The sequence below is a fragment of the Anomaloglossus baeobatrachus genome, chromosome 4, assembly GCF_048569485.1.
Source record: "Anomaloglossus baeobatrachus isolate aAnoBae1 chromosome 4, aAnoBae1.hap1, whole genome shotgun sequence".
Taxonomy (NCBI): Eukaryota; Metazoa; Chordata; class Amphibia; order Anura; family Aromobatidae; genus Anomaloglossus; species Anomaloglossus baeobatrachus.
In genome coordinates, this window is record NC_134356.1 from 430,686,283 (window position 1) to 430,703,650 (window position 17,368).

The following is a 17,368-nucleotide window of genomic DNA, read 5'->3' on the forward strand; positions in this document are numbered from 1 at the left end:
TCACATGGAAAAATGCAATTAACCTGCAGATACGAAGTTAGTCTGCAGGTATAGCATTCTGAACTTGCCCGGCACCTGCACATTATTAACCCCCTAAATACCTAAAAAAAAGACTTCCAGACAAATTCATTATGCAATAATGTCTAAATAGACACAATGTGATTAGAAACATAGCAAAAAATATTTTATTACATATTACACGGGACATACAAAGGAAAAACACAGAGCACGACATGTGGATAAACACATCATGAAAACAGGCAAGGCAGCGTAATCAATAGGGTCCAGAATATGCAGTCAGACAATATATAATAAACCTAGTACCTGGACAGATCTCAAAAGCATAATAAGACCTCCATAATAGAGATATTACACATTAGGGTCCCAATATGACAGGATATAAATAAGAGGGTTGAAGCGGTAGCGAAACACATCGAGGTGCAGGGCGGTGTTGGTCTGTGGGGTCTTTTTTGCGGTACCCTGGTGGGTTACTTTAACCTTGTTTCATTAATCCAGAGTCAGTTACTATTGCCTACTTCCATACCTATGTCTAACGGTGAGCACATTGTGAAGGGATTGTATTTAGTAATGGTGTATTTTACCCTCTTATTTATACCTCTTAGGTATTTTGTTATAATAGGGTGACTTTCCTTATATATGCTAGTAATATGGACCTTGTTTTCTGTGTTTTTCTGATACATTATTAACCCTCGCTGCCGAGAGGAAGCTAACTTCCTACCGGCAGCATTTGGGTTTCAGTCACAGGGGTGGCGCCGACACAGGTTTCGTCACCTCTCTGAGTATGGAGAGTGGCTGCTGTAACCACACCCATCACACTGACTGACAGCAGGTTCTAATGCAGAATGGTGGTCAGTCAGTGTAGGGGGCACGTTACAGTTGCTGCTCTCCATATACAGAGTGGTGACTAAACCCACGCCCCGACACCACCCGGGACTGAAATCCGAATGCTGCCTGGAGATACAAAGTTAATTTCCACCTGGCAGTGGTGTTCAATGTGCAGGTGCTGGGCAGGTTCAGAATGCTATTAACCCCATATCTACAGGTTAATAGCATTTTTCCACATGACAAATTCCCTTTAATTAGCTCTGGTACAATTAAAATCTACTGTAAGACAGCTAATTCTCCTCATTATCTGGTTCCATTGTATGGCATGTATACAACATGGTTGTCACTACTAGCTACATCTTCCCCATGCCTCTTTTCACTTTCCTAACAAGGACAACTTTTTTTTAATACTTGCCAGTGTAAATTTATGTCAGGCTTGCATAACATACTTCCCACAGGCCGCACATGGCCCGCCATAGGACTTGCAGCAGCCTGTGAAGCTGTCTGGCAGACTCTGCTCCCTTCTACTTATATTGTATTTGCATATTTTAGCCATAAATACATTTGAGTAGTGTGGAGCCGTGACTGGGGCATAGGAGCTCAAAGCAGATGAATGTCCGTCATCCCCGACCCCGATATACAGCAGCGTGATGAGGTCAGTACGTTATGTATGGTGGGGGTATTATGGAGAGCCACAGTACAGGGGACAGTGTGGAAAGGGGCTGTGTGGGGAGGCAACATTATGAGAGGGGTTGTGTGGGACGGTAACACTATGGAAAGGCTCAGTGTGGGAGGGATATTATGGAGAGGATTAGTGGGGGGACAGTATGGCTAGGGACAGTGTGGACGGAATATTATGGAGAAGGCCTGTGTCAGGTATATTTTGTGTAGGAAGCAGTGAGGGGAAATTATTTTTTTCAGAGGCACAAAATGAGAGATATTTGTTTTTATGATACAGGTAAAATATATCTTTGTACCGTGTTAGCCGTGTTATTTTTTGTTTTTAAGAGGCATTATAATAATAATAAATAAATATAAATATATATATATATATATATATATATATATAATTTTTTTTTTTTTAGCGCACCAGGTCTGGAAGTGCTGCTGGAGATGGAGAAGAGGGAAGTCTGCAAAGACGAGCTCTGGGCATGAAATCTTACCATGGTGTCTTAACTGCGTAGAGGCAAAAGGGAAGGCAACAACTCCCATCAGAGATGTCACCTATAAGGTATCTGGATGCAAATGTCTTTGTTGTACTGACTACACTGCTCACAAAAAGTTAGGGATACACTGGGGAAGATAAACATTTGACATACTGCCATTTTTCTAAGTTTTCCCTCCTATAAAAAATGGAGAGGTCTGTAATTTTTATTGTAGGTACACTTAAACTGTGTCAGACAGAATTAAAAAATCCAGAAAATCAGAATGTCATGCTATTGGGCAGAGAAGAAACAATAATTATTCTTTACCACAAAAAATTTGTTTTAGCTCCAAACTACATTTTCACACAGGCAAATGGCTAAAATTGGCACCAAAATTTGCCACACTATCTGGTGGACGGGGTTGGTGTAAACTGTTCAGCTGGAGGCTGGCAGTCTCAAACTGTGGAGGCCCATGATTATTGCCCCCCCAGCCTAAACATTTCAGCCCACAGCTGCCCCAGAATTGGCGCATCCAATAGATGCACCAATCCTAGAGTTTTACCCGGCTCATCCCGATTGCCCTGAAAGGGAGGCAATTGGGATAATATAAGAGCGTCTTGTCAAAAAATCCCAGCTGTCATCAAGCCCTGGATTACAAATGGGGAGGGGTCTATGAGCTCCCCATTACAAATCTTGTAAACAAAAAGAAATGAACACAAAACAGAAAAAAATGTATTAAAAAAACAACAAACCCCTCTTTTTTCAATTTACTAACCCCTAAAACACCTCTACAGGTCAGTGCGCATTCCGGTAATCCTGCATTAAGTTCAATGCTGCCAGATTATTGACTTGAATGGTGCCTGTTAATCAGGAAATCTGGCACCATTGAAGTCAATAATAATCCAGGTAATCCAGGGCCATTGAATTTGATACCGGGTTTCCTATGTTAGTTCAATGATGGGGCCGCAGCTGTGAGCGGTGACATCAGTGAGTTTACCTAAGGTCCCATCTTGGGTACTGTGGGAACAGCTAGCTGTAACTTCAAGCAAACTCACTGATGTCATCGCCCACAGCTGTGGCTCCATGAATGTGTCTCTGCAGCCTCAGTGTTTGGTCACGTTTTCTAATGTGACCTCGCACTGTGACTTCGGATGAAGCAGAACTGGGATCATCATGGGACGTCACGGCTGTGGATTTCGTCGAACCCACAGGTGTGTTTTGGAGGTTAATAAATTGGAGAAGAAGGGTGTTGTTTTTTGTATTTTTTTTTTTAAGGATTTTTCTCTGTCTTGTGTTTATTTTTATTTACACTATTAGTAATGGGGGGTTTCATAGACCACTACCCATTTCTAATCCAGAACTTTGTGGCAGCTGTGATTTTTTGACAAATCACAGCGGTCAATAACACCTTATATTAGACCGAATGCTTCTGCTCCAAAGCAATTGGGATGAGCTGGGTAAACCGCCAGGAGAGAGAGCAACCAATCACAGATGCTGGCACGTCAGAGGTCTGATTAAAACCAATCACAGAAACTGTCACAGATGCAGGGATAAAATAAATAAAAATTGCCATGTGCAATATATTCACTCCTTTTGCTATGAAGCCCTAAAAATTTCTGGTGCAAGCAATTGCCTTCATAAGACACATGCTTAGTGAAAGGAATTCCACCTGTGTGCAATAAAAGTGTCACATGGTCTGTCAGTATAGACACACCTTTTTTGAAATGCCTCAGAGTCTGCAACACCATTAAGTAAGAAGCACCACTAACCAAACAATACCATGAAGACCGAGATTTCCAAACAAGTTGGAGACAAAGTTGTTGAGAAGTATAAGTCAGAGTTGGGTTTAAAAAAAAAAAAAAAAAAATATCCCAATCTCTGATGATCCCCAGAGAACTAGTGTGCCGCCCCCATGCCAGCAGCCGATGCTGCTCAGATCCGGGCCTTCTGGGGTGGTGGCTCGAGGGCCTCCGGACCCGGGGGTCTCGCGGAGACGCTGAATAAAAAGGGGGGATGTAGATGTACGGGCTAGGCCATATTAAGTTCGTGACGCCACGGTGTGTGGTGAGTTGGGACACCACCGCTGCTGTTATGGGGCACCCGGGGGAGATGTTGTGGCAGCTAGATGTTAACCCCTTCGTGGCCAGGGATGGTTGCCCCGGGACCCAGTGTCTCTGTGCAGGGTATAGCGATGGCAGGGGATGCTTGATTACTCACAGTCAATGAATCACACGAGTCTCTGGTAAACCAAGGTGCTGGTGGCCGGTGCCACAGCCGGTTGCATTCAGGTCCCCCACCCGGGCAGGTGGTCTCTATCCTTTTCCTCTGCACTGTTTTGTGTAAGGTGGACTTCCTAGTCTGAAACTCAGGAGTCCGCTCCCGGCTGGATGTGGCCTAAGGAGCCGTGCCCGCAGACGCTGGCCCTTGAGATCTATGGGCCCTGGCGGTGACCTCCTATCCCTATCGGTGGGCTGTTGTCTTCTATGAGGGACTTTGGGTGGGACAGAACCTCTAGTCCTGGCCTCAATCGGTTAATTAACCAGGCTGCTGGTTTCCGGTCCTGGCTTAAGGGTCCAAGTACCCCCCTTTGTGTTCCGGTTTCCGGGTCGGTTCCCTGTGTCGGTACCGGCGGGCTACAACCCTGTCCCGGTCCACCTCGGTTCTGCCGAGCCGTCTTCCCGTCTCCTGCTGACAGAGACCACCGTCTGCCTCCTAGCCAAGGTACTAGGGCTCCTACCCTGGCACCGTTCAACTTGAACTTCCTCTACTGGAGCTACACTTAGCTCCAGCCCACACTCCTCTCCAAACTGAACTACAAGCTAGACTAGGTTACTTGTTTTCCTGCCCCGGGCTGTCTAGACCCCTCGGTGGGCGTGTCCAACCACCTGGTCCCGCCCACTGGTGTGACTATCTTTCCCTAAGGGGGGGTGACTAGGGTTTCAGGTCGGCTGTGTGTTTCCTAAGTGGGGAAGGGTGTTGTGCAGGGTCCTATCTGTGACTACCTGGTTTTGCCTGGGCGTCACACTAGAAAATCCATTATCATCAAATGGAAATAACATGGTACCACAACAAACCTGCCAAGAGAGGACTGCCCACCAAAATGCTCAGCTCGGGCAAGGAGGGCGTTAATCAGAGAAGCAGCACAAGGACCAAAGGTAAACTTGAATGCGCTGCAGAGTTCCGAATCAGAGACTGGAGTATTTGTCCATATGACCACAATAAGCTGTACACAGAGCTCACATTTGTGAAACAGTGACCAGAAAAAAACCCTTTACTTACAGCCAAGAATTGGAAAGCTCATTTTGAGTTTCCTAAAAGACATTATTACATGGAGATTTTTGCAAGCTTTGACGGCTGCCATGGCATCGTCGGATTCTTTTCACACTGCAGATTCTGATTCTCTGCCTGAAAACTACGCTGGTGTCAGTAATCTATGCATGCAGACTCAGGCATTGACCTGCTGAGTGCTAATTCAGAGGCAGGCTAGCTTATTAGTCTCCTTTGATCACCTGCTGTGGGGAAGCCAATCACATTGTCTCCCCTCCTATATATGCTGGCTGGAACATTTCACCTATGCCAGCTATAGTTTATCTTAGCTGATCTGGGAAGGTGTAGTGATCCAGACTATCTGGTGTGATACCTGTTGTTATGGAGTTTACCCTTGTTGCCTTTTTGCTGCTCTTGTTTTTCTCTTTAGTCTCTCTTTTATCTAATCCTGTGTATGTGCAATGTGTCAAAGTTTTGTTTTTCCCCTGTCTGTCCTTATCTGTTTACTATCTAGCTCCTGCACCATCCCTCCCAGAGGGAGAGGGGTATTAGAGTAGTATTTCTAAGGAATATAGAAATGCATGTGACTCCGGCATTTCCACCATCAGAAGTAATCTGGAGATGAGAGATAACCTAAGGGTCTCCTATCATAAGGGACAATATAGGAGCCCCTGTCCTTTGCTATCCTGAAGTAACATTGTGACATTACAGTTGCCCCAACTTTTTTTAATCCAGCATGGACCCGTTTGTTGTACTAGGAAAACGATTGCAGACCCTGCCTCTTCAGGTGGCTGAATTAAAGGGAGCGGTACTGCAGCAAGCTCAATCCGCCCACACCAGAGTAATCTGTCCGGGTGGATTATCTGAATCCAAGCTGCCTTTCCCTGACAGATTTTTATGGGAGCGCAGTTGGTTTGTTACTATTAGGGAGACATGTAAGTTGTACTTTCACTTATGTCCCCACTCTTCTGCTAGTGAGGTACAGTGTGTGGGAATTATTCTCACTTTTGAGTGGGGACCCACAACCGTGGGCCTTTTTCCTTGCCCGCTGATTCTTCATTTTGTTATATCAGTGTACGACTTTTTCTTGGCACTCAGTCTCATCTATGATGATCCAGACAACACATCTTTAGCCGAGGTCTAAGATCCGTTGACTGCAGCAGAGCAATTACCTGCAGAGGATTATTGCTCTGATTTCCTGCGACGGTCAATGGACATACAGAATCAACAATGAGCTGAAAAAAAAGTTTTCCCAGGGTTTGGCCGAGAGGGTAAAGGAGGCATTGATGATGTATGAGACTCCTCGTTTTTTACATTGTGCCATATCTCTGGTAATACGTATTGATCACTGATTTCGGCAGAGGTCCCTTGAAACTAAAATTTTCTGAGAGGGTATTTCAGTACTGGTATTACCTCCAGAGGCCTTACCCGACCCCATGCAGCTTGGAGGGACATTCTGTGGGGGGAAACCTCCACTCTATCACAAAGGGGCGAAGTTTTCAAACATCTCCGTGGTGACAGACATGTGGTAGACTCCCCAAATGTATGGAGGAAGGTGCTGTGGTCAAATGAGATCAAAACTGAACTTTTGGCCACCAAAATAAATGCAGCTCCTCACCCCAAGAACACCATCCCCACAGCGAAACATGTTGGTGGCAGTATCATGCAGTGAAGATGTTTTCAACAGCAGGAACAAATAATGAGGGAAAGTTGAAGAAAAGATGGAGGGTGTGAAATACAGGGATATTCTTGAACAAAACCTGTTTCAGTCTCAGTGATTTGAGATTGGGATGGAGGTTCACCTTCTCTCAAGACAATGCCACAAATTAATGCTAAAGCAACACTTGAGTGGTTTAAGGAGAAATGTGTACGTTTATTGCAGTGGCCTAGTCAAAGCCCAGATCTTAATCTAATTGAGAATTTGTGGTCAGACTTGACGATTGCTGTTCATCAGAAGAAACCATCAAAATTAAAGGAGCTGGAGCAGTTTTACCTGGAGAAAGGTGCAAAAATCCCAGTGGCAAGATGTGGAAAGCTCATAGAGACTTATCCAACATGACTTGCAGGTGTTATTTCTATAAAAGGAGAATCTACAAAGTACTGACTTTAGGGGGGGGTCAATACTTATGCAGACTGACATTTTCAGTTATTGTGTCCTATCAGTTGTTTGCTTGACAATAAAAAGAAAACCAAATCTTCACAGTTATAAGCCTGCTTTACACCTTACAATTAAGCATACGATATCGTATGCGATGTGACACGCCCCCATTGTATGTGCGACACATTCAATTTGTTGACCGTGTCGCACAAACAATTAATTGCCATCACATATACTTACCCGTACATACGACCTCGATGTGGGCGGCGAACATCCACTTCCTGGAGTGGGAGGGACGTTCGGCGTCACAGCGACGTCACAATGCGGCCGGCCAATTGAAGCGGAGGGGCGGAGATGAGCGGGACGTAAACATCCCGCCCACCTTCTTCCTTCCGCATTACCGGCGGGAGCCGCGGGACGCAGGTAAGATCTGTTCATCGTTACCGGGGTGCCACACACTGCGATGTGTGCTGCCTCAGGAACATTGAGCAACCCGACGTGCAATTTTTAGCAAATGAACGACGTGTATGCGATGAACGGTTTTACATTCAATTGCAATCTCACGTAGCTGTCACACGCTACAACATCACTAACGATGCCGGATGTGCGTCACTTACGAAGTGACCCCGCTGACACATAGTTAGATATGTTGTAGCGTGTAAAGTGTGGTGCCCTGGACTAGCCAGGTAGCCACAGACAAAACACACACACACCCCCACCCCCAGACAGTTACATTAGTCAGACACAAAACCCTTGTTGCCTCCCTCCAGGGTCTGATGTCCACACCAGGTGGGGAGGAGCCAGACGGTTGGCCCCACCCACCGAGGAGTTCACAGGCCTGGAGGCAGGAAAAATGACAGTTGAGTCTTGGAGGTGAAAGCGAGAGGAGTAAACACTTAAGGTGTCTGGGTAGGAGCCCAGACACTGACAGCAAGGTTGGCAGATGGCGGTGGCCGTCTGCAGGAATTGGTGGAACTCCGCAGAGCCATAAGGAACGGGGCTGGGCAGTGGCCCACCGGTACCGGACCGGGGAACGGAGTGAAGCTAAGCACACACAAGCAGGGCCTTTGGACCCCGACCAGGCTTGGAGCCGCCATCAACAGTCAAATCCGAATGTGACAGGAACCCCCGGGGTTCCCTAACAACCAAGTCCTGATTGAAGGCAACCGCTCACACCGTGAGGATATACAGCCACAGCCACCGGCTAGAAATCCAAGGGCCAGCGCCTGCGGGTAAAACGGGCTCCTCCGGTATCTGTACACCGGGGAGCGGACTACCGTTGGGAAGCCATTGGAGTCAATACAGTACACAAAGGTGCAGGGAGAGAAAGCCACCATCACCTGTCCGGGGAGAGACACTGCAGCTGGCTGCGGGACCCGTCCATCCAGCCGTTTGGTTTACCGGAGACTTTGTGCATCTCTTGCTGAGTGAGTACACCCGTGCCATCCGGCACCGCGCTGCGCTGTCCCTGCAACCCTGCACCTCACCGACCATGCCTCCCTGTCACACCACCGGGCCCCGGGACCACCAACCCCTACCCACGGAGGGGGAAAACAACATTCCAGCTGCTGCCTACCATCGCTCTCGGGATCCCCGTCACCAGCAGCGGTGGTGCCCACCTTCACCACAACCCGTGGGTGGCATCACGGACTAAATCCCCAACCAAACCACCCCCTTTTCACTCACGGGCGAGGAGCGCCGCTCGGGTCCCCGGATCCGGCCCACCGCTCGAGCCACCGAGCAGCAGCAGCAGCGCCGGGCCCGAGCGTTAGCGAGCGCAGCGCCCCGCCGCCCGCGACAACAGCCCGCTATAGGCATGTTCTTTACATGAACGGATGGAAACCCTCAAACAGACAGTGAAATTCAATTCCAGAATTATAGGTTGTGAGGTAGCAAAACACGAAAAAGGCCAATGGAGGTGGGGGAAGCAGATGGCGGAGAATATTTTTGCAAAGCCCTGTAGTAGTGTGGGGTTTACTTGTTCATCTGAAATGTGCTTTTTGTTTAATCAGTCACTTTTTTCTCTATTGGTTAAGCCTCTATGCAAAGTCACTATATGATTGTACCATGTTTAGCTAGCAATGAGAATTTCATTTTTTTTCTCTCACCTCCTTTACTTGTGCCTCCCGTTCCACTTTATCCTTCTTCAGTCTCCTGGCTCTCTCTTCCTCTGCTTTCTGACGATTTTCCTCTTCTGCCACCTTAGCCATATTCTCAAAACGAGACCTTAGGTTCTGAGCTCCACTTGTCACTGAAAATATTTTATTCAAAGGAAGAGTTCAGTGTTTGAAAGGTAAATCCATTAAAAATGATTATCTAAGTGACCTAAGGTCTCTTACATATTAGTTTTTTGTTATATGAACTCTCCGTTACTTTTGTGGATAAGTTACAGACCCATTACAATCATGTGTCTTTTCACATCCTACAAAAAAAAAAAGAAAACTAAGACTTCCTACTTTGAGTTGCTGATCAAATTACCAAGAAGATGGAGAAATTAAATTCTCTATCTTCAACGCATCTGTGCTCCGATTATCGCATGTGAGAGAGTTGGAGCACAGTGAATTACACTCATCTCACATTCACAGCAAAGTTTGACCAAGTGTCATTCGCATATCAGATCCGATTGTCTCGCATGGCAGAATCAACGGATGCTATACACTAGTGTGAGCGTTCCCTGAATCTCAGCTAAACATTGACCTCCAGAATTCAATTTCCTCTTTACAATGCCGCATTGCCATGTATTGTAACTGGCAGTATATACTAAGAAAATTTTAGTAAAGTGGCTTGGACATACACAAAGATAAATAACCCACTGAACAAAGTGTGAAGAATTACTAAAGGCAAAATATGAATAAAAGATATATTCCTTTTAGTGAATAGAAGGTAAAAAGCCCATATAACATCAAACTCAACAGACACAAAACAGCATTCTCAAGAAACAAAACACTCCCCGAAATACCTAAAAGATGGCAACCAATATGTTGTAAGCTTTAAAAAAAAGTATTCACCAACAAATAATGAAATGTAGAAGGATTAGGACAAATCATTGTTTGATTCAATGATCTATACATGTTCAGAAATGTTAAAAAAATGCAAGAAGTCAACGGTGAGCTATATTAAAACAGCATTCCAAGTAAACACTTCATTAAAGGGAACCGGTCAGGTGCAATATGCACCCAAAACCACGAGCAGTTCTGGGTGCATATTGCTAATCCCTACCTAACAGTCCCTGTATATGTGGCGCCCCTGACCTGGTCAAGCACCACTGAGTACTGCACCCATGCTGGGGGCAGTACAATACAGGTAATCCAGAAGGCTGACCGAGGTGTGACTACACAGGCGCATAGTAATCAGGTCTGACACATATACCTTTGGGAGGACCCCTGAGAGATTCCAGGAGGGGGCGTGGCCTCCATGTCCACTCAAGGGGTGTGGTAGAGAGCCTGGTTGCTAGGTTGCGTAGGCAAGAACAGGAGAGGAGGAAGTAGTGAGCCAGTTAGTGAGTGCAGCTCAGGGAGAGCAGTCACATGCAGCAGACCCTGGAGTCTGTCACAAGCTGACAGCGTATGCGCAATGACTACCGATGGGGGAGATCGGTCACCTGGTAGTGCCGCCCGAAATCCACCCAAGGCTAGAGAGAGCAAAGGGGTGGCGGAGTAAGGGGACTGCCAGGAGGGACCAGGCCCGGAAGGGTAACAGGTCCCAGTGCAGAGATAGATTCACCTTTCTTCTGCCAAACCTGCCGGTGGGGGCACTCCAGACCCACACCATACCACCACAGAGTCCGCAGCCACGTAGCAAAGAGAGGGCCCATAGTTCACAGGAGGCAAGCAGCCGGAGTGATCTGGTCCAGGCTACAAGCAAACGAGCCGAAACGAGGGGAGAACAGGCAGCAGCAACTTCCCTGGGTGACCCCCGTAGGGACTTCAAGTTGGGGTCACCACAAAAACAAAAAGGGCTAAGGAAGGTGAGTTGGTAGTCACCCTCATCAGCCAGCCGGAAGGATACCTGGTTCCAGCCTGGTTCATTCCAGCTATGCCCGGGTTACTCACCCTGCCACCTAATGTGAGTAAAACCCCTGAAAGACATTCTGCTTCTGTGTTTGAGTCATTCTGCGCCTTGTGGTTCCACAAACTTACACAGGGCCCTGGGGCTTGCCTCACTCTCGGGAGGCCACTACAACTGACTGCACCCACCATCAGCCCCAGGCACCCCTTAATCTGCAGTGGCGGTCACCCTGACCACAATACCGAGAGTGGCGTCACGACAATCTAAAAATAAGGTTCCCTACCTGTGACCAGACTGTTCATCCATGTGGAGTCCCTGAAGGTAATGAACCAGCACCGACACAACACCTGCGGGGCTTCACATATACACTAGCATAGATAAAGGGATCTTTAGAAAACGTATTTCTAAAGATCCTTTATGAGATGCTAATGAGGCCAGGGACTAGTCGTAAGGGCGTTACTACCCCCGACTAGTCTTAGCATGTTAGCACAGGGAAGTACCGCCATTTCCACTAGTCCCTGCGCTCATTAGCATATCATAAAAGATCTTTAGAAATACTTTTCTAAAGATCTCTTTATTTATACTACTAGATGCAGGGACTGTTAGGCAGGGATTAGCAATATGTACCCAGAACTGCTCGTGGTTCTGGGTGCATACTACACCTGACAGGTTCACTTTAAATCTCTTGGAGGGCCCCATAACTCATTAGCTATAAAGAAGAATGACCATGGATGTGCTGCCTCTTCCTCATCTATGATGGTGCATGGGACTCACAGAGGTCCCACTTGGTGGGCCCTCACTTAACATAAATAGGATATGTCTCATTTCAAAGGTGTACCTGATATACTGATATACCAATAATTCAATGAAAGTTTGCCTGCCTATAGCAGATATGGTGGGAATGATTTATACATATATATAACACTCACTGGCTTCCAGAGGCTGTGTTTTCTCATAGACAGAACTGGGTGATTCAATCTCACCAAACCCTGAAGCAGACTGTAACAAAGGAAAAAGAATGGCGTAAAGTTACATGGTACTGTATCAGTAGATGAATAACATTGAATCTGTGAGCATGAATTGAAACTCTGGCCATAAAATTTATATAATTTAAGGCAAGTATCAGATGTAAGCTCAACTCAATACAAGTCTATGAGAGTCTTGTTGTGGCTCTCATAGAGATGTATTGAGTGCTTATGTAACTTTTGACTTACGGCCAGTCATAAGGTACGGGCACAAGATGGGATCAGAGCGGCACCAAAAAGTATGAAAATGCCGCAGGGTAAGTATAACACTAGGGGTAGAGGATTTACATTTCAAGCTCCACTCCAGCACTGAAAAAAAAGTAACAATAAGAAACGCTGGAGTGGTGCTGTGAATGTTTCGATTTTGCAGGCTATCACTCTCGTACCTTGTCCACACGGTCAGTCTGCACACCATATCGGCCTCCAAATCCTTTTGCATGGTCTGCAACAATGAAAATAATTGAGTAAGTTAAGATGTATAAATATACTGAGATTAAAGGATGGGCTAAATTGTTGAAACAATGGGCACAGATTCATTAACACTCTCACAAAATTATTCTTGCCAATATATAATCTCTTCCAGTCATACTTAAAGGGAACCTGTCACATCAGATAACCTATTTCCTTGCAGGTCTGGGGTTAATCTGCAAGTAAAAGTAGCATTAGAAATATCCCTTATCATCGTACTGAAGTGCACTTCTGGGAGCTGCCGGCTTTCAGTCATGTGATGCTGTGGGGGTAAGGCCTGGGCTGTAAGCCATTTGTCCTGATGTAATAAGATAATCTGTGTGAGTATATAATTAAAACATTGATGTCGTTGCATAATTATCTGTATGTCTGCATGACAATCGCATAATATGATTTTAAGATGTGCACAGGAATGTGTTAACCAAGATGGATAAGCTAAAATGTACAATGAACAAAGAAGTATTCATAAAGGCCACGTCTCACTAAGCGACATCGCTAGCGACATCGCTGCTGAGTCACGGTTTTTGTGATGCAACAGCGATGTTGCTAGCGATGTCGCTGTGTGTGACATCCAGCAACGACCTGGCCTCTGCTGTGATGTCGCCGGTCGTTGCTGAATGTCCTGGACCATTTTTTGGGTCTTGCTCTCACGCTGTGAAGCACAGATCGCTGTGTTTGACAGCGAAAGAGCAACGATCTGAATGTGCAGGGAGCAGGGAGCCGGCTTCTGCGGACGCTGTTAACCAAGGTACACATCGGGTAACCAAGCAAAGGCTTTGCTTGGTTACCCAATATTTATCTTAGTTACCAGCATCCGCAGCTTTTAGAAGCCAGCTCCCTGCTCCCTGCACATGTAGCCAAGGTACACATTGGGTAACTATAAGCAAAGCGCTTTGCTTAGTAACCCGATGTGTACTATGGTTACCAAGCACAGCGTCGTTACACGGTTCGCTGGTGGCTGATCTCTGATCACTGTGGAGATCTGCCTGTTTGACAGCTCACCAGCGACCATGTAGCGACGCTCCAGCGATCTCTGCCAGGTCAGATCGCTGGTGGGATCGCTGGAGCGTCGCTAAGTGTGACAGTACCTTTACACACTGATTGTATTCATAACATGTTGGTTCTCACCAGCTGGGATGTGAAACTGGGGCTTTATCTTTACTCCTTGTTCCCATTTCAAGGTCAAATGTTGGACTGCATAATCATGAGATTTTTAATTCATGAGCCAGACGCTTGCTTCTGTTCAAACAGTGAATACGTCTTTTCCGTGATCATTATTGTCAGAATCATTTATATCTGCGCAGATTAATTTGAAATCCGTCTCTGTGACCCTGACGAACCCCATTTGTGGTTTCTCCAAAATTCCCAACCTTGACAATGTGAGCAGTAGCCATAAGCACAAACCAGCATTCTGACTGAAAGCCGGCCATGCACTGATGCACTGAATTGTGAGCTGTCAGTCAAAGTGCTGGATCGTGCTAACAGCCGCAACTGACACATCCGCACCAAAAAACCTGTACCACTAATAGCTGATGGCTCACAAATGAAAAAAGAGTGAATTTCCTCTTAGATAGCTGGGTATCTTTTGAATGCTATTAACCATAGATTAACCCTACATCTGCATTAAATAGCTTGTCCAACGTAACAGATTCTCTTTATAGACTATCTACACCTCTGAATAGTTTTTTTTTAATAGTTACTTTACTTCCTAAATGCAAAGTTAAATAACTTTCTATATAGTCTTTATTAAAAGTGATGCCACATTTTGCTGCTGCACAATGTCTCGTGGAGCGCAGCCTGACTCGGATTGGCTGCTGCTAAAATCTATGAAGCTTCCTTTTCACAAGGCTCCATAGGTTTTGGACTACACCTTTGGGAGATGGAGTGGAAACACCATGGACTAGGTCGGACCTGGGTGGGATGATTTTTTTTCTAATAAATTTGTGAACGAGGGATGGTGTCTTGTCTTTGTTTCTCTTTTTATGTCTTTAAGGTTTCCCTTTCTGGACTACGTCGGATTCAGTGGTCTAAGTCGAATCTGCATGTATTTAAATAAATTTGTGAACCAGGGAACATGTCTAGGAGTGTTTTTTCAAATAAGAATTTTTATGTGTGCGTTTATTTATTTTGACTTACTGATTTATAATGGGGGTATCTGATCGACACCTCTCCATTACTAACACCAGGGCTGTTGACATTACAAAGCTGACAATACCAAAAATCATTAGCCCTATTGCCACCACACCAGGGTAATCGGGAAGAGCTGAAGTGAAGCGGCGCAATAGATTGGCACACAGATTTATTGCAATTTCTTTATCCACCAAATTCAAGCAAAGCATCACAAGTGAACATAGGAACAGAGTATACCGCTAAATACTCTACACACTTTAAAGGGAACCAACCAGCAGGATTTTCATATATAAAGTAAAGCCAATGCCATACTGGCACTAGGATGCTGAATCTTTTCCCGCACCTGTCTGTCTGCCTGGCCTTCACATGTTGCTATCATAGACATTAATTCCGGTGCATATGCAGTAGAATTTGTAAGTATTGTGGAAAACGCTTCACTATGACCGTGTCATAGTCGGTGCCTCCTCATAGCGCTATCTCCGACACTATCTTTGTAAACACTCTGTCTTCCTGCATCGGACTGTCATAAGCACTAGCCGAGAGCGACACATGCGTCCTCGCATCCTCTACTCTTGTTGTGACCACGAGAGCGTATGGTCATAACAGAAGTGGAGACCGCCCCCAAAATCAGCTCACCGTAGACCGCACCCAGAAGAACACGAGGCCAACGCTTCAGAGGAGACCAGACAAAAAATGCAGGCTGACAGAATATTCACAAATATAGTGCCGAAGATAGCGCTATCCGCAGGCACTGAATCCGACATCATCTTAGTGAAGAGTTTTCTGAAATACTTACAAATGCCACTGCACACGTGCCAGAATTAACGTCTATGATGGCGACAGGGGGAGGAAGGCCAGGCAGGCGGACAGGGGTGGGAACAGATAGCAAGACCCAACCTTCATATTCCGACCCCTGTTGCACCTGTCAATCAAACAGCAGTGCATTGCTGGAACTATACTTGCACATATTTCTGAACTAAAACATCCAATCTATGAACAAAAGATATACTTAGATTCAGCATCCTAGCACCAGTATAGCACTGGCTTTACTTTATAGATGAAAATCCTGATGGTTGGTTCCCCTTAAAGTGTATAGAGTATTTAGTGTTATGTGCTGCTCCTATGTTCACTTGTGGCTCTTTGCTTGAATTTGGTGGATGAAGAAATTGCAAAAACTCTGTGTGCCAATCTATTGTCAAGTCCTCTCTAGCAAAAGAAGTAAAGTGTAACAGTCTACCACAACATATTAAGAAAACTGTAGGAGTCACAAAACATAATTGTTCTTATGAGAAACATGGGAAAATGTCAGATACAGAGTATATTAGTGGTTCACTGCAATGTAGGCACTACACTACTGCTTCACAATGTACTAGACATACAGTCATGGTCAAATGTTTTGAGATCGACAAATTTTGGTTTTCACAAAGTTTGCTTCTTCAGTGTTTTTAGATCTTTTTGTCAAATGTTTCTTTGGTTACTGATGCACAATTGTAAACATTTCTGACTTCTTAAACTACTATGACAAATACATTAAGTTTATGTAATGACTCAATATTTATGGTGTTGACTCTTCTGCAATTCACCTTGGCAGCTGGATAACAGCCTTTGGGCCAAATCCTGACAGATGACAATCCATCTTGGCCTAATCAGGTCTAGTAGTTATGTTTTTTCTTTGTCCATCTGTTTGTTTTGTGGATGACCACAGGTTCTGAATGATGGTCAGAACATTCCGAATCTTGCGATCGTATCACAGCCTTGGAGAAGAGGGAGGGAGCACTTTCTCACCATCTCCTCCGCTGTCTGTCTCTGCGTATATTGCACTGCAGTCGCATAACATGCGAGTGCAGTGCGATGCTTCACACGCTCCCATAGGCTTGTATGAGGGCGCGTGACCTGAGACTTGGTGCAAAATGCAGCATGCTCCGATTGCACCGAGAGCACGATTCGTGTCCAGAAATAAAAGGCAAGAGGATACTTGATTAACACTGGTGCGAGTGCAATCCGATGTTTTATCGGATCGCACTTGCACATGAAAATCTCAAGTGGAAAAGAGCCCTAACTCTCACACACGGCACTCTGCCGGGTATAAGAAGACGTCACTCATGATAGCTACAGAAGTCATCACATGACCCTGTTCTACCATGTCAACCATCAGATCCATGTTATCACGTCACGTGACTTCTGATGATGCCGTGTAAGTGAATGCTTATCGCGGCACGCTGTTTATTCTCCCTCTCACATTTTGACAGTGAGATGCAAGGGGTTAACAGGCACGAGTGGATCGTGAATCCACTTGTGCCTGATAGCCACACATGTCAGCTGATCAAATCAGCTGACATGTGCAGGGATCGCTGCCGGCACCTGGCGGGATTAACCTGACA

General features: G+C 45.6%; 1 protein-coding gene across 3 annotated transcripts in view; it reads right to left on the reverse strand.

Annotated features, from left to right (window-relative positions):
- Positions 1 to 17,368, reverse strand: part of LOC142303756 (hematopoietic lineage cell-specific protein-like) — an 88,850-nt gene that overhangs the window by 16,339 nt on the left and 55,143 nt on the right. For all 3 annotated transcript variants that reach the window (XM_075345447.1, XM_075345449.1, XM_075345448.1), the window contains 3 exons: positions 12,776 to 12,831; positions 12,294 to 12,363; positions 9,465 to 9,607 (listed from right to left, as the gene is read on the reverse strand). In XM_075345447.1, the coding sequence (XP_075201562.1) occupies positions 9,465 to 9,607; positions 12,294 to 12,363; positions 12,776 to 12,831 (269 nt within the window). The remainder of the gene's footprint in view (positions 1 to 9,464; positions 9,608 to 12,293; positions 12,364 to 12,775; positions 12,832 to 17,368) is intronic.